The following is a 25,220-nucleotide window of genomic DNA, read 5'->3' as shown; positions in this document are numbered from 1 at the left end:
CCTTCCTTGCAAACCTACGAACTTTAGTCCCAGAATCTACGTATTTTCTATCAAATTTGCAAAATAGGCTGAATGGGCATCGTTTCCTTTACTTTCGCGAAAAAGTTCGATCATGGTTCCGATCACGGTTATTTGGCATGTGGCAAAAGTCGGAACTAATGTTATTTTGACATTTCCCCATAGAAAAAATGCTGTACAGCGGCGCCCCCCTGTAAATCTCACTGAAAAGCCTTGATCTGTGGGTCTAGATAAAGTGCACTTTTTGATCGAATCGAAAATCAAATTCGTCAAAACTCCATACAAAAAAAAGGCTTTTCGACTGGTTTGCGATTAAAATGTGCACTTTGTCTAGACCCACTGATATGAAATTTGAAATGTGACGTGACAGTGTGTGTAAACCGTCAAACGGTCAAAGTGAATTTTCACTATAAAAATATTTCGAACTAAGATTGTGCTAAGATTTCGAAGGTGTTGTTGTATTTTTCAACTTCCTTCCTTCTTTCCAACAAATATAATTTTGTATAAAAATTTGTCTGAAAATGATACACAATAAAAGTGCTTTACTACTTTTAGGGTAATATAAATTGTCGTTTTATTACTTTTTACCTACCCCTACTCTCTTCATTTCACTCAGAAAAAAAAGTACGTAGATCTACGTATTTTCTATATGGAAATTGTACCATTTCTACGTAATTTTCTAATCTGTCCTACGACTTTTTCAAAATCCGAGTTGGCAACACTGCATCCGGCCTTCGACAAACTGACGTGAAACGGGTCCTTTTTCAAGCGTACGCCATTGCTGGTGTATGGTAGTTTATTTTATTGAAATAAAATCAAAAACCATCCAATATGGTGAGTAATAATCTGCGTCATCGTGTTCAGAAAAGTGTAGCGGTGATATTGTGCTAACGATTTGTGCATATATTTCGCGAAATCCGTGTTTTATTGCGTTAAGTTTGATACTTCTTCACGACCGTCTTTGTCGTCGGGTGACGTTTCCTTCCAAGTGTTTAAGTGGGAGGTTCCAGTGTTTAGTGAATGAATTACCTCTGCGAACAGGCCTTAAGCCTCAGTTTCGGTCGTTCTAGAGGCCCCGGTAGCCTAATAAATACGAAAATGAAACGTGCGTATGACAAGTGCTGCACCATCTGTGTTGTGATGTGTACGATGTTGACGAGGTGTTTTCTGGTTTGTGCAGGTGAATTTTACGGTAGACGAGATCCGTGGGATGATGGACAAAAAGCGGAACATCCGCAACATGTCCGTCATCGCTCACGTCGACCACGGCAAGTCGACGCTCACAGACTCGCTGGTCTCCAAGGCCGGTATCATTGCCGGCGCCCGAGCCGGTGAGACCCGCTTCACAGACACCCGCAAGGATGAACAGGACAGATGTATCACCATCAAGTCTACGTGAGTACTAATTGCCAAACATTCACCACATGGTGCAATAACCTTTCAACTTTCTTTTTGATGCAATGTCAAAAAAATATTTTTAATGATTTCCTTACTAAATAAAAATTACAACGTAAGTAAAATAATATAGTGTTACATTAATGATTGCATAGGTTGCACAATGATAAACAATGGACTTTATTTATAAATTGCACAATGTTATTCAAGTGATGAATGTTCTTACCATACCAAACTGAGAAACATTGAAGATTCTTAGAACGGCCATCTGATGTTTTCTATACCCATACTTCAAAATTATCAGCTATGAAAAAAATATTGAAATACAATTATTATTCCACAGTGCTATTTCTATGTTCTTCGAGCTCGAAGAAAAAGACTTGGTATTTATCACCAACGCTGACCAGTGTGAGAAGGGAGAGAAGGGTTTCTTGATCAACTTGATCGACTCCCCCGGGCACGTTGACTTCTCCTCTGAGGTGACAGCTGCTCTCCGTGTCACAGACGGAGCCCTGGTCGTGGTAGACTGTGTCTCTGGTAAGTTATTTTGTGTTTATTATCAACAAATATTTCTATTATCACATAGAAACTAATTTTGTTGTTAATTTTTTGTGTGTTACCTATAACCACAGAACAAATCTGTTTAAGTCCTCTGACTGATTGCATGATATTTATAAAAGCTATTTGTTATGTATTATTTTAGTCATTGTAGTTCTTCTGTATTTGAGTTGTGGTCTAATTATCAAAGAACACTTTTCATACAGTAACATACATTTTTCAATATAAATCTTAAAAAGAATCCCTCAATCCAACACTACATTACAAAGAAATTTTTTACTTTTTAGTACCTAGGTGTATTATTGGAAAAACTCCCAAGATGCAATACCTAACCAACATAATTTTTACAGGTGTGTGTGTACAAACTGAAACCGTGCTGCGTCAAGCCATCGCCGAGCGTATCAAGCCTATTCTTTTCATGAACAAAATGGACCGCGCTCTGCTCGAGCTGCAGTTGGAATCAGAAGAGCTCTACCAGACTTTCCAGCGTATCGTTGAAAACGTTAACGTTATTATTGCTACCTACTCTGATGACAGTGGTCCCATGGGTAAGTCAGACTACCTAGATATTTTTGTACCTCTTTTGTTGCTAGGCAGATTTTTGCCTTGCCCTTTATTCTCAAATTCAAAATGGTCAATAATAGAGCAGCTGCAAATTCTTTGTTCACCCAGGTAAGCATGGGTTTAGCAAGCAAGAACAATGGTCAAACCATAAAAAAACCGCTTGTTACCTACAAAATCTATAGAAATTTACTCAGTATGAAATGTTCCATTATTATAGCTATTGTAAGCCAGCAGCCAGCTTGCCAGCTACATAAAAATAAATTCCACATTGTTGACTTAAATTTAAACTTGGCCTTAATGGAACTAGCTGTTATTGATTTTCTTAGAAACTTGGTTCCAAGGCAGAGGTTAAAATGCCAACCTTAGTTACTGAGTTATGTAATGCAAACTGCAGCTTTTGCTGCATCAATATATTGTACATAACTAGATTTACTGAACATTTGAATGCTTAAAAATACTTTAAATGTTCAATAAATACATTATAAACCCAGATTCTGCTAAAATTTAAAAATACTGAACTTGTCAAGTGAACAAATTGATGGATAACCACAATAAATACCTGATTCAAGTACAAATATGATGCTTTTCATGGGATTTGAACCTATAACCTACTCCCATTATCTCTTGGCAGTAATCACTATAACTTTACTTTGAAGTAAATAACACTGTTGCTATCTTTTAGAATAACTTATCAGCACAATATCAACACGTGAGGCGAAATAGCGCGACTTCTGACATTGCCAAGGTCACACTTACTCATTCTTCTTGCTTAATTTTCTTTAAGTTTCGTTATGTAATACTTATGCATTATGCATGTAAATTATATCTTCTTAAAATACTATAAAGTTTTAGAAGAACCAACAAGTCCCTGAGAGTGATACCTATGGGTTCATCTAGTAATAATATGGGACAATAAAAAGACTTGTATGAAATATGAAATAAAATAAAGTGTATTTATTATTATTATTATTATAATAGGCAGTAGGACTTTTTTACGAGATTAAATTATTAAATAATTCTTTATCTTAGCCAAGGCGCAGACCAGCTACGACTTTTAGTTGGCCGATAGTTGGGCCCGATTCTAATTTGTATGAAGAATCGGCAGATACCAAATCGGTACTTTTGGCCAACTAAAAATCGGTGGTCTGCGCCTAGGCTTACAGTTGAGACCAAAATTTCAAAAGTGCAGAGAAGATGTGCTAAAACGTTTTTGATAACTGGTGTGTAACCAAGTAACCTTGTAATCCAGGTGAGGTGCGCATAGACCCTAGCAAGGGCTAATAAAAAAGGTTACAATTAAGACCAACATTTCACTAATGCTAAAAAGTTTTTGATAACTGGTGGGTAACCAAGTAACCTTGTGATGCAGGCGAGGTGCACCTAGACCCTAGCAAGGGCTAATAAAAAAGGTTACAATTAAGACCAACATTTCACTAATGCTAAAAAGTTTTTGGTAACTGGTGGGTAACCAAGTAACCTTGTAATCCAGGTGAGGTGCGCGTAGACCCCAGCAAAGGCTCCGTGGGCTTCGGCTCCGGCCTGCACGGATGGGCCTTCACCCTCAAGCAGTTCTCCGAGATGTATGCCGACAAGTTCAAGATCGACCTGGTCAAGCTCATGAACAGGTAAGAATGACCTTTATTTTTATGCAGCAAAAGGCATAGATTCCCAAACTTATTTGAGACGCGCCCCTTTTCGACCATATAAAAAATTCCGCGCCCCCCTCCTCCAGTCAAGATTATTTATTGGTCGTATCGAGCAGTCTGGAATGCATTCTCTCAGCGGTCACAGGTTTTTATACTTAAATACACAGATTGCCCGCGCCCCCCTTTAAAGGACTGCTCCTCCCCTCGGGTGCGAGCCCCCCACTTTGTGAACCAATGGCATAGATAGTTTCATCCACGAAGACGCGCCCCACCATTCTTCCGCTAATGTTTGATGTGATGTTATATCCATGAGTGCACACGCACGCACACTAAAATAATGTCGCTCGGATTGCTCGGATCAAACTCCCCGCACTTTTCTCGACCAAAAATTGGATGGGCGCGTCTTCGTGGATGAAACGATCTATATTCACAATCATCTCATGCAGTTTAGGGACCACCCTAGACTGCATCATCACCAACATGCCTGCACTTAATAAATGGATATTCATACTTGTGTTGGAGAAGCCTGGATTATAGTGTTCTAGAAAGATACAGATAAGCAGTGATGTCATGACTTGCAGAATTTTCAGATGTTTCACATGGGAATTGAACCAGAAGTAACTTATTCCTATAGCTTTTTTGTTTTTTCCCCACATAATCCTCGCATCTTTTTTCAGTTTACTCTGTAGCAATGTTTATCTCTTTCTGTAGTTGTTTCTAGGTTTTTCTAAAATTAGATTGCAAAAACATATTGTTATTATGTATGCTATAAACTGGGGTCTTATCAGCAATCGGCATAATCAACAGTCTTATTATCATTATACACCAGTTGATAACTATGACATGAGCTTATAAATAAAAACCGACAATGAACATGCGAAATGTACATGCAATTCCACGATTATTGCTCTATTTCAAAGAAAAAAAAAAAGTTTTTTGAGTAAAGCGATTTTTATCACATTACTTTGCTGTACGCCTAGGATGCGTGCCGCGTTTATCACGCCACGCCATTTTATCGCTTTTACGCGATAAGCCCATACATTTGTCGTCTAAAATCATCGATAAGATTTTATTACGGCGCGCATTCTAGCCCGGCGGGTAACTTATTTGGTCCACTGTACTTACATAAAAACCTTGTGAAAGTCGAGCGGAAATTACCACGCGGGAGGCCCGTTGCTACCACAACTCGCCGCGTGGACAATCACGCTGCCGGCACAAACCGCCGACTTTTAGCTCACGTTGGGCCACGTTTTACTTTTTTCGGTTTGATTTTTTTTTTATTAGCAACCTTTTTCTTTCTTCGAACGTTCTGTACCTCTAGCATGAACAACTTTCGTTTTCGAATCGTTTGCGTATTCAATAAAATTCGATACTCAATCTTCGAATGAAACGATAGTGACAATTTTGATTCTCAGAATAAGTTTCGTGCAACCACATCTCATACTAAGTTCACTTTACGACACGTTCAGAAGGGCGCTGTTGTAGTTTTCTTACTAAATCTTTTGATGGCGATTCGAGTACGCAAACGATTTGAACTCGAAAGTTTTTCGTGCTAGCCGTACTGATGTATCGGCTATCGACTCCTCGTCTCCTCTAACTTATAACTCGAAATACCACTCACTATTAATCACGAAATCTCAAAAACTATAACACCTACAAACTTGAAATTTGTAGGTAGACATCCGCTAAGAACGGATTTTACGAAACCACCCCTAAGGGTGCACCCACGCGTACGGTATTCGCGGGCGGCCGCTAGTCATTTATAAATTTTATAATGTTTTAAGTACAAATAAAATCTGTTGTCCACTTATACAAACAGGTATACCAATGTTGTTTAAAAATCTAGTATCTATAAAAGCGAAAGGTCACTGATTGACTGATTCACTCACTCATCACGAAATCTCAGTAATTACAAGTGCTAGGAGTCTCAAATTTTGCATGGGGGGTTCCTTTTAGAACGTAGGTGCTCACTAAGAACAACGGATTTTATGAAACTCCATAAAACGGGATCCACGCGTATGAAGTATCATTATAAAGTAAAGCGATACTTGTTGAAATTTCAAGTCACGTGGGAGTCAAGATATTCACACGTGGATGTAAATCGATCGGTAATGATGATATAACGAGTCGACGTTATTGCGGTAGCCTAAATAAATAACACCGATGGAGTGCTTCAATGAGTCATGCAGTTAAATGGCGGCCCTGTGACTTTCATGGTATTTTCTAGTGTTTCATTGCAGTTTAGGTATTTGAAAGAAACGACGTATCTATTCTAAAAACACGCTGATAAAATTTTTATCAAGTTCCATAATATTAACACTATTGTAAATTTTATTTGGTTCAGGTAATTCGTCCCGTTGATACTGGGTAAAGTTATTGATGCTATACACCAGCGGCAGAAAAGGACGAACATTATTTCTCAGCTTGGATTGGTGGATTGCTTCTGTGAGCTCTTCACAACTATTGTTGAGAAACAAGCTAAATAACGTTATACTTTGTTGTAGGCTTCCGAAACAATGCAATAACAAGTAAATACACACATATCTTAAATTCGCATACGAATAGAAAATCACCAAGGCGTTACATGTAACTTCTTTTTCTTTGAGAAAAAACTGTAAGCGACGCGTTTTCACTTCACGTTAGCATGCGTGTAAGAACGCAAACGCAACCACCCCATACTAATGGCATCTTGCCCGCCAGACCGGTTTGACCCGGCGTTAATTTGATGCCGTTGTCGAAACAAGTTCAAAAGGGCTCTGACATTGTAATTGCTCTAATGACTCGACGCAATGTTCTAAGTGTAAATCGATTTATTCATTATTTTTAGTAATTAGGCTAAGAATAGCGATCATGTAAACAGTCCTATGTAAAAATATAGTATTTCTTTATCCGAGTAAGAATTTACGTCGAGTACTTAGCCTAAGAGCGTGTTTGACGAACTGATTTGCTTCCCACCCGATGGGCCGACGCCGGACCGGGCAGGAATCGGCCTATCAAAACATGCACCTCGGCTCTGTCAAGAAACTGGCCCGTCACACGCCTATAATCTCCAAAACATGACTTATTTAGCAGCATCAGCAGTTCAGCATTAACGTTTCTGCTCCTCCACCAGACTATGGGGAGAGAACTTCTTCAACGCCAAGACCAAGAAGTGGGCCAAGCAGAAGGACAACGATAACAAGCGCTCGTTCTGCATGTACGTGCTCGACCCCATCTACAAGGTGTTCGACGCCATCATGAATTTCAAGAAGGACGAGATCGACTCGCTGCTCAAGAAGATCGGCGTCACCCTCAAGCACGAGGACTCCGACAAGGACGGAAAGGCCCTCCTCAAGGTAAATAAATAAATATCCTTGAACATTGTACACTGCGCTTCTAGTCCCAAACTAAGCAAAGCTTGTACTATGGGTACTAGACAACGGATATAAACATAGTTAAATACTTTTTTTTTAATACATACTTATTATACATAGAAAACACCCAGTCTAATACAAACAAATATTATGTTCATGCACACAAATGGTTGTACTGTGCGGGAATCGAACCCGCTACCTCCGGAATAGTAGTCCGTTTCGAACCACTACACCAAACGGCCGACTACATTAATAAATTAGGTACATTAATAGTCTTTATTTCTGCCAATATTTTACATTAAAAATTATCAAAACTCCTCTGTGTGGATCCCTTTCTGGGTGAAAGCCACCATTACTGAACTACAGGGTAAATAATAAGCCTAATTAACAAAATTTATACCAACCGAATTGAGAACCTCCTTTTGTTTAAGTCGGCTAAAAAGAGTATGCAATATGTAGTAAAAAAAAATATTTTATGTTTTCTCTAGTTAAAAAAAAAAGATATTATTTCCAGCCAGATTGATGTCAATTTTCTTTACAGTCCCAAGTGTTGCCAGTTACTTTATCCATAAGCTTCTGGGTGTCAAAGTGGACTTAAAGCATATTTCTTTCCGGAATTGGTTGTTAGTGTCTATGATTGACAACCCCATAAATGTTAGATACAGATACTCCATAATATCTCACTATACTTGCAACAAATTTATTTCCATAGCATTTATTGTAAATCTGGTTGTTTAGGTCGTCATGAGAACCTGGCTGCCGGCCGGAGAGGCTCTGCTTCAGATGATTGCCATCCACCTGCCCTCCCCCGTGGTGGCCCAGAAGTACCGTATGGAGATGTTGTACGAGGGACCCCACGATGACGAGGCCGCCGTTGGTATCAAGGTGAGTCCTTTAAAACCATTTTTTTTGTAGTAAGAAACTTTTCGCATGCCATGTCATTTTGAGATTTAACCCATCAAACCCTAAGTCGCATGAAGGCGCGGTAACAATGAAGGTTTTCGCGTATGAAAAATCCGCCAGATGGCAATACGTAGACGCGAGGTCCAAATGCTGAATGATTGGTTATTTTTGACATGACATTGACAGATATGTCAAAATCCACCAATCACGCAGCAGTTAGACTCCACGTCCCGCCATCTAGCGGATCTTTCATACGCGAAAACCCTATTGATTTCAATTGTGTCTCGATACGCGCGTACTTGAAGGGAAAGAGCTGATAAATAAAATTTTACATGAACAAGTTTCATTCACAAAACCATAACTTTAGAACCATTTCAAGAAACCACTGTCTTCTTTTATTACACACTTGATAAGCAAATATTAACGATTTTCTTTCATACAGAACTGCGACCCCGAGGCGCCCCTTATGATGTACGTAAGCAAGATGGTGCCGACCTCCGACAAGGGTCGTTTCTACGCCTTCGGTCGTGTGTTCTCCGGCAAGGTCGTCACCGGACAGAAGGCCCGCATCATGGGACCCAACTTCCAGCCTGGCAAGAAAGAGGTTTGTACTAAACTGAGCACATAAATAGGTGTAGGTCGCGCAGCATAAGTTGAGGCGATCAACACAAGCAAAAATGTATATCTGTACTAGCAGCCGCCCGCGACTTCGTACGCGTACGTTTTACCCCCTTAGGGGTTGAATTTTGCAAAATCCCAAATGAAAAATTTGAGACTCCTAGCACTTGTAGTTTCTGAGATTTCGTCATGAGTGAGTCAGTCAGTGAACTTTCGCTATATCTTGTCTTGCATATTATGATAGATTTGTGTGTTCTGTATTAAAATAATACATCAGTGTGAGTATGAGTTCGCCTCAACTTTCGTCGCGCTACCTATAAATACTTTTTAGAAATAATCATAATTATTATTTGAATTCCCTTCCTGCACGATCCGTGTCGAGCTGTAGCGCGTGGCGTGCGCTCCTAACGGAGTGCGCGCGCGCGCCGCGACAGCGCCGGCTGTGCTCGGGAAGCAGATTAAGATACGCTCGACCGCGTCCAAACGCTGCACAGGACCTCTATCCTTATGTCCCGGGACTGCACGCTACGGCGCGGACGATACATTTTCTCTATTGTTTTTCTATCAGATCTAAACAGAAAATACTCACATTTTCTGTAGCGTCAACTATACTCAACGCACTCGTGGCAGGCGGGGCCATAAGTAATTTTTGAAACAGAGATGCACACTCGCCAATATTTTATTAATTACTAGCTTTCCGCCCACGGTTTCGCCCGCGTGGATTTTTTTCTGTCACAGGAAAACTTTATCGCGCGCGTCCCTGTTTCAAAAACCGGGATAAAAACTATCCTATGTCTTTTCCCGGGACTCAAACTATCTCTATGCTAAATTTCATCAAAATCGGTTCAGTGGTTTAGGCGTGAAAGCAAGACAGACGGACAGAGTTACTTTCGCATTTATAATATAGTATAGATTACGTAATATAAACAACGCTCTGCCTGCCTCTGTGTGACGTCACCCATAACCAGTGTGAATGCGAGAGAAAACGTGATATGCACTGTCTTATTATTGCACCGCCTGCCACGAGTTTGCGCCGAGTTTAGATAACACCACTAGTTGTTAAAAAAAATCATGTTATTAACCTACCTCGCTCTTTGCAGGACTTGTACGAGAAGACCATCCAGCGTACCATCCTTATGATGGGCCGCTACGTCGAGGCCATCGAGGACGTGCCGTCCGGCAACATCTGCGGTCTGGTCGGCGTCGACCAGTTCCTCGTCAAGACCGGAACCATCACCACTTTCAAGAACGCACACAACATGAAGGTGAGTTCTTTCTGCCATATCTAGCTCTATCTGTTAAAGAATAGGATAGAAAAACGTTTATTTTGCTGCCACATGGAAACACAACATACATAAAACAGAGTCAACATTACAGTAAAAAAAAATACGAAAAGTATGCTTTATCGCAGTACGAACTTCTGGTGCAGTGGGTTTGATTCCCATTACACTTAGTGATGATTACTCGAGGTTGATTGTTACAATTAAAACAAATTCAGTCCCAAGTGTTGCCAGTTACTTTATCATAAGCTTCTGGGTGTCAAAGTGGACTAAAAGTATATTTCTTTCTGGAATTGGTTGTCGGCTACCATAGCTGGCGACCCCATAAATGTTAGATACAACTTTATAAAATAGAATTATATTTAAACCAAGCATCTGTGACTCAAAAGTCCCAACTGATCAAACTATATGAGGACAAGATGATAATAGAAAGCCAATTTCAAATCTTTGAACATAAAAATAAAAGACAAAAATTAGTTGGTCTTGAGTAACATTACCATAATCTTTAGCCTTACCCTGTCTTCGGCTTGTCAAGCTTGATAATCAAAACTATATTTTTTGTGAGATCGTGACCACCTTTCAAGTACACTAAATGGTAGATTTTTGTCAGCTACTCTAAGAAATAGTCGTCTGTTTACCTAACTGGAGGTTATCCTACACCAGGGATGGCGAACCTTTAAGTTTGAACGTGCCACTATTTAAAAAAAAAATTGAAGTAGTCATAGACACGTGCCATTAAATTAACACCTAATGGTATCAAGTGGCACCACTGGTGAGTGACACGACCTTACTCTACAGTGGCACTAACTGATGACGGCAAATACGATAGCTCATAATCAAAACACATTATTTACTATTGAATTACTGAATTTGTGATTGGTGGCGTGCCCAAAATATTATGTCGCGTGCCATCATTGGCACGCGTGCCATTGGTTCGCCAACCCTGTCCTACACTACGCTTGCCGAGTCAACAGTGCTAACCATACCTCAATCTCCCCAGGTGATGAAGTTCAGCGTATCTCCCGTGGTGCGTGTCGCCGTCGAGCCCAAGAATCCCGCCGACCTGCCCAAGCTGGTCGAGGGTCTCAAGCGCCTGGCCAAGTCCGACCCCATGGTGCAGTGCATCAACGAGGAGTCTGGAGAGCACATCGTGGCTGGAGCCGGAGAGCTGCATCTTGAGATCTGTCTCAAGGTAAATTATTTATTTATTTATTTTTGGGAAACATACAGTTACAATATAATTTAACTTAGGTGCAGTAAGAAAACACATAAACCAATTAAGTTTCCACAGTTAAATATACACATAAAGTTGGGCAAACCATTAGGAATAAAATTTTGTTGTGAAAAATATAAACTTATATAAAAAAAAGTAAACAAAGTGACAAAAGAAAAATTATCAACTACCTAATTAATAAAGGAGCGAACTGCAAACATCACCCGACGCTCGCAGTTTAGTTGCCACAAGACAAATCCCAGATTTGTTTTTTAAACTTACTTAAATTAAAATTAAATTAAATTACTAAATATAAAGATAAACATGTGAAAAACATTACAAAGCAATATGAGTTGGTCTTATCGGTTTAGAAATGTGTCAACATGTTTTACCAATATCATAGAAGATCCGAGCGTTATCAGTAAACGCCGGCCGGAGTACCCATTCTAGACTCTAGGAACAGTAGTCAGATCGTCGTCGTCTGCTGGGATTATTGTGGTGACCCACTCATAACACAGGCTCTTTAGAGGGGTCAAAAGGGGTATTAGAAAAATATTCAAGAAAAATTACATATAACCTTTTAAGAGCTTGTTTTTTATTCTCAAATGAAAAAGACGCGATATGTACCTAGTCTTCCATTTGTAAAGTTTGCAGAGGCAGATGCAGACTAGATTTTTAATTCGAAAGTCGTGAGCTTCACTTACCTATTGACGTAGATCTAGAAGCGCATCAATGATATTGTCTACATCAATAGTAACCGAACATCTCATTCCAGGACTTAGAAGAGGACCACGCTTGCATTCCAATCAAGAAGTCCGACCCCGTGGTGTCGTACCGCGAGACCGTGAACCAGGAGTCCGACCAGATGTGCCTGTCCAAGTCGCCCAACAAGCACAACAGGCTCTTCATGAAGGCCCAGCCTATGCCTGAGGGTCTTGCCGAGGACATTGACGAGGTATGGAAAACATTAACATAAATAAATAAGTTTAGGTACACACAATTAGCTTAAAAAACTTGATAATGTCGCCGCCTTGTAAGATTTAAAAATGGCCGCGAATCGCCATCTTAGTAATGTGGATGTTTCAAGATGGCGGCGCCGCAAATCGCCATCTTTGAATACGTGGATTTTTCAAAATGGCGCGATTTGAGACTTGTTAGTTTTTTTATGCAATGAACGGCATTATGCTTGTATTATTATTGCATTTTAATTGAATTTTCACTCTTAAAGTATTGTAGCAATAGATTAAAGAAACTAGTGTACTTATGTTGATATTATCATCACCAGGTCATTTTGTATCCTCTTCTTCTTTTCGTGTCGACAACAAACCTCTGTAGGACCACGACGTTCTAATTTTCCAGAGGAAAGTTGGGGACTATTTATAGTGTTGTTGACATAATTAACGAATTCGTTATTCCAGGGCCACGTGAACCCCCGCGACGACTTCAAGACGCGTGCGCGTTATCTGACCGACAAGTACAACTACGACGTGACCGAGGCGCGTAAGATCTGGTGCTTCGGGCCCGAGGGCACCGGCCCCAACATCCTCGTCGACTGCTCTAAGGTACGTACACTCTTTTTACGACTGTTGGCTAATCCTGTTGGACATTGCCGGAGGGACGGCCGCGAAAGGCGTCTTGATCATTTATAAATAATAATTATAATAAATATCCTTGGACATTTTACACTGCGCTCCTAGTCCCAAACTAAGCAAAGCTTGTACTATGGGTACTAGATAACGGATATAAACATACTTAAATACTTTTTTTTTGTAAATACATACTTATTATACATAGAAAACACCCAATTTCTTGTTATTTACTATCACCCACGCTTTAGTCACGAGGAAGCTTAGTAACATGCGAAACGCAGAGTTGTTGAAGAGACTATCAGATTTTTACAGAGGAAGGGACTATGGATTTCCCCATTATTTTATAGAAATTGCTAAGATATTGTGTGATAGTGATCCTTTTTGATAAGAAGACATTCACTATTGGACAAAGGCCTCTCAAGAAATTCCGCGACAAACAGTTCTGAGTTACCTGCATTCGGACGCTTCTCGCAATCTATACAAAGTCATCACTATGGATTGGAGCTTACTGTCACTTGAGAATGATCCTCCATTCTACTGAATGCCCCGCTCACATCCACTCTAGCTATTCTGCAAACTAAACCATAATTTATATCCAAACAGGGAGTGCAGTACCTGAACGAAATCAAGGACTCCGTCGTCGCCGGATTCCAATGGGCGTCCAAGGAGGGCGTTATGGCCGAGGAGAACCTGCGCGCAGTGCGCTTCAACATCTATGACGTCACACTGCACACCGACGCCATCCACAGGGGAGGCGGTCAGATCATTCCCACCACCAGGCGGTGCCTCTACGCTTGCCTGCTCACAGCCAAGCCCAGGCTTATGGAGCCCATCTACTTGTGCGAGATTCAGGTATGTACATTTTTTTTAGTTAGACCCCGCAGACTATAGACTTTTAGTCGGCTGATAGTTTGGTCGTCGTCTAATTTGTATGAAGCAGCCAATACCAAGTCGGTGTAAGAAGAAAGAATAAAAATTTATTGGTTCAAAAGATATTTGAGGGAATAAAATTTATTGAACCAAAATGGCACCTACTCAGCGTGTCATGCTCTATAGAACATGACGCTGGTTTCTGTAAGTAATGTGCGTAGTGCGTACATTGTTTTTGTTCATAACGGTTAACAACAATGAGGGCTATCGTTTTTATACTAAACAGTTGGCACCCCTGGTGATTGACAGGACCTTACTCTACAGTGGCGCCATCTTGATGAGTGCAAATGCGATAGTCCTCCTACCACTTTAGCGCTCACCAGTTGGTGCCACTGTCTTCGCTACTAGCAAGTGACAGGACCTTACTCTACAGTGGCGCTAACTGGTGAGCGCTAAAACGATAGCCCTCATTGCCTTAAAATTTGCCGACAGTCTGTAGGTTGCGGGGTTTCTCACGATTGAGAGAAAAATATATTCTTGCATGAAAGTGTGTTGTCCCATACCACTGTATGTTACCAAGCATGTAGTGACCCACGTTTTTCCTGAGCGGGCTAGCATGTACCGATAGTCCCGCCTTTCCGAGACGTGGCAGAGCAACAGTTCTTTGTTTTGGCATGGTCACCCCACATACACCTTGCCTGAATAGGGGATCTAACAAGTGTATACTAAATTTTAACTACACCCAATATTCGGCAGTCCTTGTAGCTGTGAATGACGTTTTTATTGAATAATAAAATTTAAAAGAAAGAAAAATACTCTGTTTCAAAATAGTTAATCAGATATTATTAGATTAGATTAGTTGTGTGAACAAAATTGTTGTGTCAGTTGCTCTAGAGTAAAATCTAGAATAACGCTGGTATTCTGTGGACGCCACGGTTGAAAAGACCGGGCGTCTTTATTTATTATATCAACATTTTACATCTTGAAAAATAGATATTTTTAGAAATTTTAAATCGTGAAACTTGCAAATATTTCTTTATTGAAACCTTTTCTATGTTATTATAACGAAAGTGGGTCCAATTCTTAACACATTTCCCTGTATCCAGTGCCCCGAGGTGGCTGTGGGCGGTATCTACGGCGTCCTGAACAGACGCCGAGGGCACGTGTTCGAGGAGTCCCAAGTGGCCGGTACTCCGATGTTCGTGGTCAAGGCCTACCTGCCCGTCAACGAGTCGTTCGGCTTCACCGCCGACCTCCGCTCCAACACCGGAGGACAAGCCTTCCCGCAGTGCGTGTTCGACCACTGGCAAGTGCTGCCCGCTGATCCTTGCGAGCCCGGCACCAAGTCCTACGTCATTGTGCAGGTAATTACGACGATAGACTTTTTTTTTATTTACAGGGTAATATCACTTCATCAAGTCTATTTACGTAGGACCCGTAGGACGTCCACCCACAAGGTGAACCGACGACCTCAAAAAGGTAGCAGGAAGGCGCTGGATTCAGGCCGCCACCAACCGGCCATTGTGGAATTCATTGGGGAGGCCTATATGTTCAGCAGAGGACGTCCTATAGCTGAAATGATGATGATGAAGTTACAGCATTATTGAACGAAACAACTAATGTACTTTTTAGCAAACTCATTGCGCTGCGTCATTCGACCATGACGGAAAAGATGACAATGATGACTAGAATTTTTTTAGTACAATTTCAGTGCAATTTGTTTTGTATGTCATTTTTGGACAAAAATCGATTCAATAGCAAGTCACATTTCTCATTCGACACGACTAATTTACGATTCCATTGTTCGAAATGGAAAGAGTCCAAAGTATACTCAGTTTTGGCTGTATTGATTGTCATTTGTCCCTTCCTGCACGATCCGTGTCGAGCTGTAGCGCGTGGCGTGCGCTCCTAACGGAGTGCGCGCGCGCGCCGCGACAGCGCCGGCTGTGCTCGGGAAGCAGATTAAGATACGCTCGACCGCGTCCAAACGCTGCACAGGACCTCTATCCTTATGTCCCGGGACTGCACGCTACGGCGCGGACGATACATTTACAATTTTACATTCTTGCACCTATAGCACCCTTGAATGTTATTCCATAGCTCAAGATAATAACTCTAGCGTTTGTTCACAGGAAACGAGGAAACGGAAAGGACTGAAGGAGGGTCTCCCCGACTTAACTCAATACCTGGACAAATTGTAAACTGCGTAGCTAAAACAATCCGTTGTAATATAACATGTACCACACGCGCCTCCCGCACCATTATGTTCGCCGATAAGTTTGTAAGCGCAAGCGAGCTACCAATAAATATTGCTGGTCGATATATTGTATTGTTAATACATATTACCACATTACGTGTGATACTAGACTGTTATTATGTAGTATCACAATTATATAAATATATTAAAAGAAATGATAATGCTATCCCTTCATTCGTGAGAATTGTTATCACTTGATATGTAGTGGGGAACCAGGACTACTTTACTTATACTGTAATTAATTTTTAAATTATAATTTTTCTATTGTAAAAGTAGTGTTTTATTGGTAGAGTAGGCGATAAATCTGTTCAAAAGGTTGGTATTTTTTGAAGAATATTTCTTACTTTTATAAGCAGACATGATAATATTTAAACAAATTACTGTTATAGGTGGCGATTGGCGATTTCTGCTCACATAAGGTAATTATAATTTTGCCATTTTATTCTTATTCTAGTTTGAACGTACAGTAGTTAAATTTATCTGCATTCGTGACTGTAAAACTGATTGTTCTTAGCAAGCATTGGATAAATTCATGTTTCTGAACAATTTTGTTTCTCAAAGTGATGATAAATCGTAGCCAGATGCCATAATGACGGTTTTACAAGCTCAACAGGCCTGAAGAAAAATAAAATTTAAATAAACTATGTTTACTATGAACAAAACTAAACCTCGATAACTTTTCACAGGTCCCTGGGAACCACCATCAACGTCACTGATCTGCTTGACACATCTTCACATTATGGTGAGTAAAGGAGAATATTTAAACATAAATATTGTTTGAGGTATTGCATATAGGGTTTTAACTATTTTTTAACTTTGTGGTGTTATTTGTGGTTGTCCTCCATTGATAATGCAAAATACAGCAATTTTTATTATGATGATAAAATCCGCCCTGATGCCACCATGACGGTTTATACAAGCTCAACAGGACTGAATAAATAGTGAAATAATTAAGTATTGTTTTTAATTTACTTCTTTTGTTAAATACTTCTTTGTTGTTACAGCTTCTTTCACTGCAAACTGTAAAGAAAACGGAATTATGCTGGCAATGGAAGGTAAGTTTAATTTATGCAACATAGGTGCATTTTTGCCAAGCAATAAAATTGAATCCATGAATTTTTATAACAAATTAAAACAGGTCTAAAATCTGTTTGGAAACAATTTTGTTGTTTCTGCCAGAAACTCAAAATAGGCTACAATAAATTAATTTTGCTGCTTATGTTATTATCAACAACTGTTATCATTGAACGATTGTCAATATGTATTTGACTTATAATGCATAATTTTAATGATGAATCTTCACAGACCTGTTCTGAATTATCTTGAGGTCAACATTTTTGTTCTGAATATTTGATAAAATGCAGTTTATTGTGATAACAATGGGATGTATTATTTATTTATTTATTATTTGGTTTTAGATGAGAATCATGCTGCCTTCGAAACTTGACGCTCCTGTGGCTTACAGGTAAATATAATGTTTTTATGTACTTATTTTCTATTATTTCCTACGATGTTTGTTGTATTAGTGTAAATGCATAAAAGTTACAGAAAACTAATTTGTTTACTATCGTTTTTTATTTGTTACTGTAGCAATTTAAATGATGAATCTTCACAGACCTGTTCTGAATTATCTTGAGGTCAAAATTAATTTTCTGATAGTTTTAAATAAATAATTTGTTCACGAGAATATTCAATGTGTTTTTAATTCACTTTTAATTTGTTTTAGATGAGATAACACGATCACGCATTCAAACGTTGGCGTTCCGTGACCTACAGGTAATTATTAATTAATTTTAATAAAAAATGTAAAGTCATTCTGTTTTACATTATATTGAGGTCAATAATTATTATACACTTTATTAATCTTTATTCATAGATTTTTAGATGTTTTGATTTATAATGAAACATGGAAAAATATAATAATAGGTAGATGTTAATATTATTGTAAAGTTACATGATGATTATCACAGACCTGTTCTGAATTTCATTGAGGTCATACAACATTTTCTGATGACAGTTTTTCACATAATGCTTGTACGAGGTTGATGAATATTATAATAATAACTATTTTTATTTATAACGTTTTGTTTCTTTACAGGTAAATTGACGTCTATCTGCCTAAGTCCGACGCCGCCACCAGATTGTGATATAAGATTTTTTCGACTGTAATTGTTTTTAGTTTAAATAAAAAAATATATAAATTTTAATATCTTTTTATTAATATAGTACCCAAATGACTTATGAATAGGTAGGTAGTAAACAGATAGCAAGGCCCGGTTTTCGAGCTGAAGCTGAGCGGAGAGGTCGTGGAATAAAAAATCCTGATTGGTGGGAACAGGATCTTTATTCCTTTCCAATTTCCATCCACCGTCAAACACCAGCAAAGAATATATTTACTCTGACGAGCAGTCCAACAAGTAGACTACGATCGATCGATAGTCCAGTCAATAAAGCATTATAGATGGAAATCCGAGGAACACAATTTCTGACTTCGGGACTTTATTTAGACTATTTAGGAGGTGAACATAGCAAAAGTCCCCGCCCTTAGCCCTTGAGCCGGCGGGGAGAGGGGGGTTTAAAGGTACCGCTTTTCGGTTTTTTGCTTAATCCTCGGAAACTATGCGTCCTAGTGAAATGGCTACTATGAACCAAAAAAAGCTTATTCAATTTGCTACAGGTGAGATAGTCAAGTTTTTCTATATCTTGTATTGTTTTCACGGCATCTGCTCTAGAAGGTCTGTAATATTGGAAATTTTATTTTTGTCTTACATGTTCCCATCGGGAGAAAATCGACTAAATCAACATTGAGCAAACATTATAGACATGCGGGAGCATGTTAAGCCTAGTTTCAGGGAGGGGACTGCACCGTGCGTATATTTAGACGAACCTCTTGGAGCCACTTTTGACTCCTGATCACTCAAAAACTACTGTGCATTAACACTTCAAATTTGGCTCATGTGTTGAGACTTGCAAGATAAACATCAGCTTCAAATTTCGTAAATATACCTCAAATGGTTCTTTAGGTATTGACGTCCAGAAATCTACATATCTGACCTTTAGACCAAATTCTAACCAATTCCAGATGACCTTGAAGGTTAAAATTTGGTATCCAGATAGGTAGTTGTGTAAATACAAAGGAACAAATAAAAAACCAGTACATTTTAACATTTCACAGGTGATAGATAGATTTTAGCGTCCTAAATGTCGATTTTTGAACGTCAATACCTAAATAACCGTTTGAGGTACATTTACGAAATTTGAAGCTGATGTTTATCTTGCAAGTCTCAACACATGAGCCAAATTTGAAGTGTTAATGCACAGTAGTTTTTGAGTGATGAGGAGTCAAAAGTGGCTCCAAGAGGTTCGTCTAAATATACGCACGGTGCAGTCCCCTCCCTGGAACTAGGCTTAACATGCTCCCGCATGTCTAGAATGTTTGCTCAATGTTGATTTTGTCGATTTTCTCCTGATGGGAATATGTAAGACAAAAATAAAATTTCCAATATTACAGACCTTCTAGAGCAGATGCCGCGAAAACTATACAAGATATAGAAAAACTTGACTATCTCACCTGTAGCAAATTGAATAACCTTTTTTTGGTTCATAGTAGCCATGTCACTAGGACGCATAGTTTCCAAGGATTAAGCGAAAAACCGAAAAGTAGTACCTTTAAACCCCCCTCTCCCCGCCGGCTTAAGGGCTAAGGGCGGGGACTTTTGCTATGTTCACCTCCTAACTGGTCTAAATAAAATCCCGAGGTCAGAAATTGTGTTCCAGGGATTTCTCTCTACACCGTCGTTAAAGCATTCATTGACTGGACTACGAACGAAAACTACCTACATACAATGTGGTTTGGGATCTTAGTTAGGGATTGTGCTGGTGTAGGCCGTGTAGGTAGGCCAAGTCAGCGAAGTGGTTGCCGCCACGTGGCAATTTATTTGAACGATTTTGAAACGTCAAATGGCCAAGATCGGTAGTTAAACATTATAAAGTTAAAAAATGAAAAATGAGATATCTCGGTTTATCTAAAGAAACCGAAAGATTAAACAACACCATGCCGCCCTCAGTATTTTAACGGGGCGCGCGGGCGGTAGCAAGGAAGAAATTAAACAAATACTAGCTGTGCCCCGCGTAAAACATAAAAAGTAAAACGTAGCCTATGTGGAGGTGTCAGCTAACTCCATACCAAATTTTATTAAAATCGCTCTAGCCGTTTAGACGTAAAGATAAAGAAGTAACAAACATGCTCAAAAATTATCACAAACTTTCGCCTTTACAATATTGGTGTGATAACGTTATTCGTTATGTTTGTCAAAGCATTGTATATTATTGTCCTTGCTTCAAAGAAAAAAATCAAACGTCAATTTTCTTTCCGTCCCCCGTCCCGTCCTCCCCCCTTGCGTTACGTCAAAGATTTCAAGGCTGCAGCTGTGCGCATGTTTTATAAAACAATTAATTCCAGCGATTAAATTAGTCTCACTCATCAGTTAATGTTATATCGCACGACACGGCTTCTTGCTAGCCATTTAAATAAAATGTTGCCCGAGGTTGTATTCGTGTTGGGAGCACCCGGTGCCGGTAAAGGAACTCAGTGTACGCTTATTTCCAATGAATTTGATTTTGTGCACCTGTCGGCTGGTGATTTGCTACGGGAGGAGCGTCAGAGGCCTGGATCGGAGTATGGAGAGATGATAGAACAGAAAATACGTGATGGACAAATCGTTCCCGTTGAGGTTACGTGTTCGTTGCTTCACAAAGCCATGCAGAAGTCTGGCAAGTCGCGTTTCCTCATCGATGGTTTTCCACGTAACAAGGACAACTTGGAGGGCTGGACCCGCGTTATGTCTGATAAGACCAAACTGCTGTTTGTCCTGTTTTTCGAATGTTCTCAAGACTTGTGTACAGAGCGGTGCCTGGGCCGCGGCGCCGCCGGCAGCGGACGCTCCGATGATAATCTAGACAGTCTCAAGAAGAGGTTCAACACTTATCTGAACGACACCATGCCAATCATCGACCACTACGACCAGAAGGGGCTGGTGCGTAAGATCAATGCTGAGGTGGCACCTAAAAAAGTATTTGAGGATGTCAAAAAAGCCTTCATTGACGTTGGAATTGAGAGGATAGCAGATTAATTAATGTTAAGTAGTCCAATATTATCAACTAAATTGCAAAGTGATGTCCTGTCATGTGCTAGAACAATAAAACCTTTCCTTTTATGCAATGTTTACCAATGAGCTTTAAGATCATGAATTTGTTATTAAGCATTTGATTGTCACAAAAGCTGTACACAGTATACTTAATTGTTATTTCTATTATCAGATAGAAGTCTTAGCTCTATAGATTGTTAGATGATGGTATTGTTAATTGACCTTTAGTACAACCGTGTGTACACCAATTGAATTTAAATTGTTTCTATTTTACATAGAACTCATGCTGAAGATAGTTACATTATAGTATCTATTGTTCTCTGACCTTTAGTGCAACCTTACGACCACCGATTGCTGACCTTCAGTAGGCTTAGTCTGCAATACATGTTATTATTAATGACTAGGCAATTATACTTAATGCAACATCATCATTTTTAATAAAAATGACATGTCATGATTATCTGTAGTTTATGTGTACTTGAATCATAATAAAAATCATTTTAAAATAGGTTCCATAATAGTTTTAGTAATTTATTTCATTTTATCTCTAGTCTTAAATCCTTTTGACATCTTCATACTGTAATTATTTAAAGTTGTTTGTGAGTTGCTAAACAATGTTAAAATTAGGACACAGTTTATTACATTTATGTGTATCTAAAATTGTGTAACTGTAGATTGAAATTAACTTGTGTTGTGTCCCCTTGCATTTGTAGAATGAAATTAAATATTTTCTCTATAAAGTACAACTAATAATAACATTCCTGCAACTTGTATCATAAATAGCTAATATCTAGATCAATGTCTGTTAAAGTAATTGTTATTTCTTTAGCGGGGATCAGCAGTTCAGCTTGGCTGTAATATAAATACCAAATGTTACACAGTGTTTTATTTTACCATATTCTCTCTCTATGTATAAACTTAATTACTTCAAGCTACTATGGCTTGTTCAAATGATTACTGGAAATGCACTTCAATAGATAATATTTTATTCAAACTGATAATTTTTTATCACTTTGATTATAAGACAAATTGTGATAGTTAAAACACCTTTGAAATTATGGCACTAAAAGCAGCAGTCCATATAAATATTGGTAACACCTTCAGATGTCATTCCTACTTACATAACTTCAAACTCCAGTTACCTAGGCCTGTGTCATTTTAATAATTTAATTTTACATTATGTATCTAACAAGTGATTAAAGATCAAGTTATACAAAAGGTTATCAATAAAGAATGCTGCATATTACGCCTTATAATTTTATTTGGTATTGAAATGAGTATATTACTTTTAAACATTCTAATTAATTACTTAAAAATGTTTGAATAGTGTGGTGGATGGGAACTAACTCTTCTACAAATAAAACAACCCAGTTACATTCATTACATGTATTTGACATTGAATACATAAAAACACATGGTATATATGCAGTCTTATTTATATTTCGTTGGTGACTAACTAAAACCTCAGGTTTGTTGAAGTTTACAGTGAAATTACCTATAGGAACAATAAAGGAGAACATTTTAAATTATTTTTTTCCACAATTTTTTCTGGAGAAAAATAATTTAATTTCATAATAATCGCTGTACCCTCGTTCAGATTAATTGATCAGTTGCTAAACTTGCTAATACGAGTTTTCTGTTCATTCAGATGTAGATTTATTTAGGTTTTTATTCGTCACCAACGGTTTATAGTACGGACGACAGCACATCAAGCTAAAACTCTTATTTTCAGAGCACTAGGTGTTATTTTGCAACATAAAATGTATAGACCAATGTGTTGACGACCATGCATAATAAATATACCCCTTTATTCATAAAAATCTTAGCCAATCAATGCATTGATCATCATCATCATGACAGTTTATATTTTTATGAATGAGGGGATAGTACAATTAGATATAAGTACCTATTCCGGCTAGGCGATTCAGAATCTTACCATCAAATGTGCGGTTTCGGTATTGTTTCATGATACATACAATCATCTCTTTGATTACCTTCTTATGTAACAGTTCTGAATCGTCAACCATACATATCTTCATATAACACCAATAATACTTGATAAAATACCTACCTAAAATTTAATAATTCAGTGCAAGTGCTGGAATGCTTAAGACTACATAAAATGAAGTACACAGTCAACTAAATATAATATAAATACTTAAAAATAACTTAAAGTGTGAGAAATACATTGGAATATTGTAACCATTGTGCATTAGTAGGTACTCAGTCATACAAAAATGTTACATGATTGATTTAGTAATTGTCTTTCAGTGTAATGAGCTGGTTTGATGACATTGATATTTAAATAATGAAATTAATACTAAAAGACATCTACCTAATTTAATTCGTCTTTTCAAAAGTGACATATTTCTGTCGAAAATAACTATCGTGGGTCTTACAAATGCCACTGATCTATTAGTGCCCCTAACATAATTAATTATTTTAATTTAAGTTTTAATAAATACAATATCGTATGTGCGCTACTTGTCATACATCACAGACCGTATTAGTCTTCGACTTTCCAAGATTATATCCCATCAATTTTATCACATACCTCAGACAAGTGCCTGAGAGGCACTTCAAAATACCATAATAACATTAGCTTATCGAATTTTATTAAAACTACAATCGCATCATGTATGCTTTGCATCGAATGTTTGCTTTGTTTTATCTTACCACTTTACGATAAGCGATGCAATACAAAATTATAAAATAACAAAGAGATTCTACCAATAGCACGGAAATCGGTGGTGATGATTTCATTTATTTTTTTGCAGCGCAGGCGCTTAACATTACTTAATGCAATTAAGTTACATAAATTATACAACGCCGTTTATTAATCTAGTAGTAACTATTTAAACAGCGTATAATTGAAATAACGCAAAACCTTATAAAATAGATAAGTTTAGGTAGATAGAGTAGATAATTAATTAATAATTGTAATAATGTCTCTAACTAATGACGTATTTAAAAATAAATAATGACAAGCTGTAAATCATTAAGCATACTGGTATATTGCGTTATTTCATTTATACAATGTATTGAAGGTTTATGACTATACATAATTACATAGTTACAAATGTAAAATAAATATACAAACTAGATAAAAACAGAAGGCAAGTAGTCTATTGATAGAAAATTGTATAAAATGGTCCGAATTGCTTTTTTTAAATAAAATTGTAGGTTAAATAGCACCTCTATGAACGGCGAAGAGTTGATAGGTAGTTAATTTTGAGAAAACTTAATTAAGTAGATCCATGAACTTACCTTGAAATTGACATTATAAATACTGTAACTATATTGTAATAGTGTATAATTATATGTAATGTAAAGCTTTGGGAATGCAATAATAAAACTCAGTGGTGTTTAACATAATAAATAAACCTTAATAATAATTGACTTTAAGGTAAAATATACATTTTTATAATTATATTTTACTTAGCTGGCGCGAATCGCTGCTGAATTACTTTTTCCAATATAAATCTCGATTGAAAGAGTGAGAAAGTGTTGACAGTAACAAAAAGAGCTCTCAGAAAATCAAAAGATCTTCACTTTGCACAGTTACTATTTAAATATGAATCTACCTTTATGAATTTTAAAAATGTCGGTTAAATGTAGGTATGTGGTTCGTACCATTCGCCTCAGCATGTTTGAAAAAAACTAACCCAATAGACAAAGTAACTGGGTGATAGATTCAATTTCGAGATCGCTCGCAAATTTTTTCTACGCTGTTACTTCGCTACGTGACTCGATCACGAACGTCACTTTGTCTAGGAGCTGGATAAAAGTTAGTAGCTCGGGTAGTGATT

The 25,220-nt window shown here is 38.1% G+C and overlaps 2 protein-coding genes and 1 long non-coding RNA gene across 3 annotated transcripts; all 3 read left to right on the top strand.

Annotated features, from left to right (window-relative positions):
* Positions 1 to 748: 748 nt before the first annotated feature.
* LOC135080109 (translation elongation factor 2) lies at positions 749 to 16,536 on the top strand. Its single transcript, XM_063974793.1, has 15 exons — positions 749 to 852; positions 1,199 to 1,413; positions 1,757 to 1,950; positions 2,322 to 2,519; positions 4,025 to 4,160; positions 7,294 to 7,516; positions 8,273 to 8,419; positions 8,880 to 9,041; positions 10,156 to 10,320; positions 11,336 to 11,527; positions 12,324 to 12,503; positions 12,967 to 13,110; positions 13,741 to 13,989; positions 15,114 to 15,371; positions 16,140 to 16,536. The coding sequence occupies exons 1-15, from the start codon at positions 850 to 852 to the stop codon at positions 16,206 to 16,208; spliced, it is 2,535 nt and encodes an 844-aa protein (XP_063830863.1). The 5' UTR covers positions 749 to 849; the 3' UTR covers positions 16,209 to 16,536.
* A 53-nt stretch (positions 16,537 to 16,589) lies between these two features.
* LOC135080110 (uncharacterized) lies at positions 16,590 to 18,471 on the top strand. Its single transcript, XR_010258944.1, has 6 exons — positions 16,590 to 16,683; positions 16,951 to 17,006; positions 17,269 to 17,319; positions 17,683 to 17,729; positions 17,991 to 18,040; positions 18,363 to 18,471. It is a non-coding gene; the product is annotated as an uncharacterized LOC135080110 (long non-coding RNA).
* A 2,188-nt stretch (positions 18,472 to 20,659) lies between these two features.
* On the top strand, positions 20,660 to 22,287 carry LOC135080108 (UMP-CMP kinase-like). Its single transcript, XM_063974791.1, has one exon. The coding sequence runs from the start codon at positions 20,755 to 20,757 to the stop codon at positions 21,394 to 21,396; it is 642 nt and encodes a 213-aa protein (XP_063830861.1). The 5' UTR covers positions 20,660 to 20,754; the 3' UTR covers positions 21,397 to 22,287.
* The last annotated feature ends 2,933 nt before the right edge of the window (positions 22,288 to 25,220 follow it).

This window comes from Ostrinia nubilalis, chromosome 17, assembly GCF_963855985.1.
Source record: "Ostrinia nubilalis chromosome 17, ilOstNubi1.1, whole genome shotgun sequence".
NCBI lineage: Eukaryota > Metazoa > Arthropoda > Insecta > Lepidoptera > Crambidae > Ostrinia > Ostrinia nubilalis.
Note: the sequence above shows the minus strand (reverse complement) of the source record. Positions and strands in the feature narration are given on the sequence as shown.

Excerpts from the sequence above, each read along its gene's own strand:
- LOC135080109 (XM_063974793.1), top strand. Across the intron at positions 1,951-2,321 it reads CGTGGTAGACTGTGTCTCTG|GTGTGTGTGTACAAACTGAA; the intron begins GTAAGTTATTTT and ends TAATTTTTACAG. Across the intron at positions 9,042-10,155 it reads TCCAGCCTGGCAAGAAAGAG|GACTTGTACGAGAAGACCAT; the intron begins GTTTGTACTAAA and ends CGCTCTTTGCAG.
- LOC135080108 (XM_063974791.1), top strand. The coding sequence starts at position 20,755 with ATGTTATATCGCACGACACGGCTTCTTGCTAGCCATTTAAATAAAATG.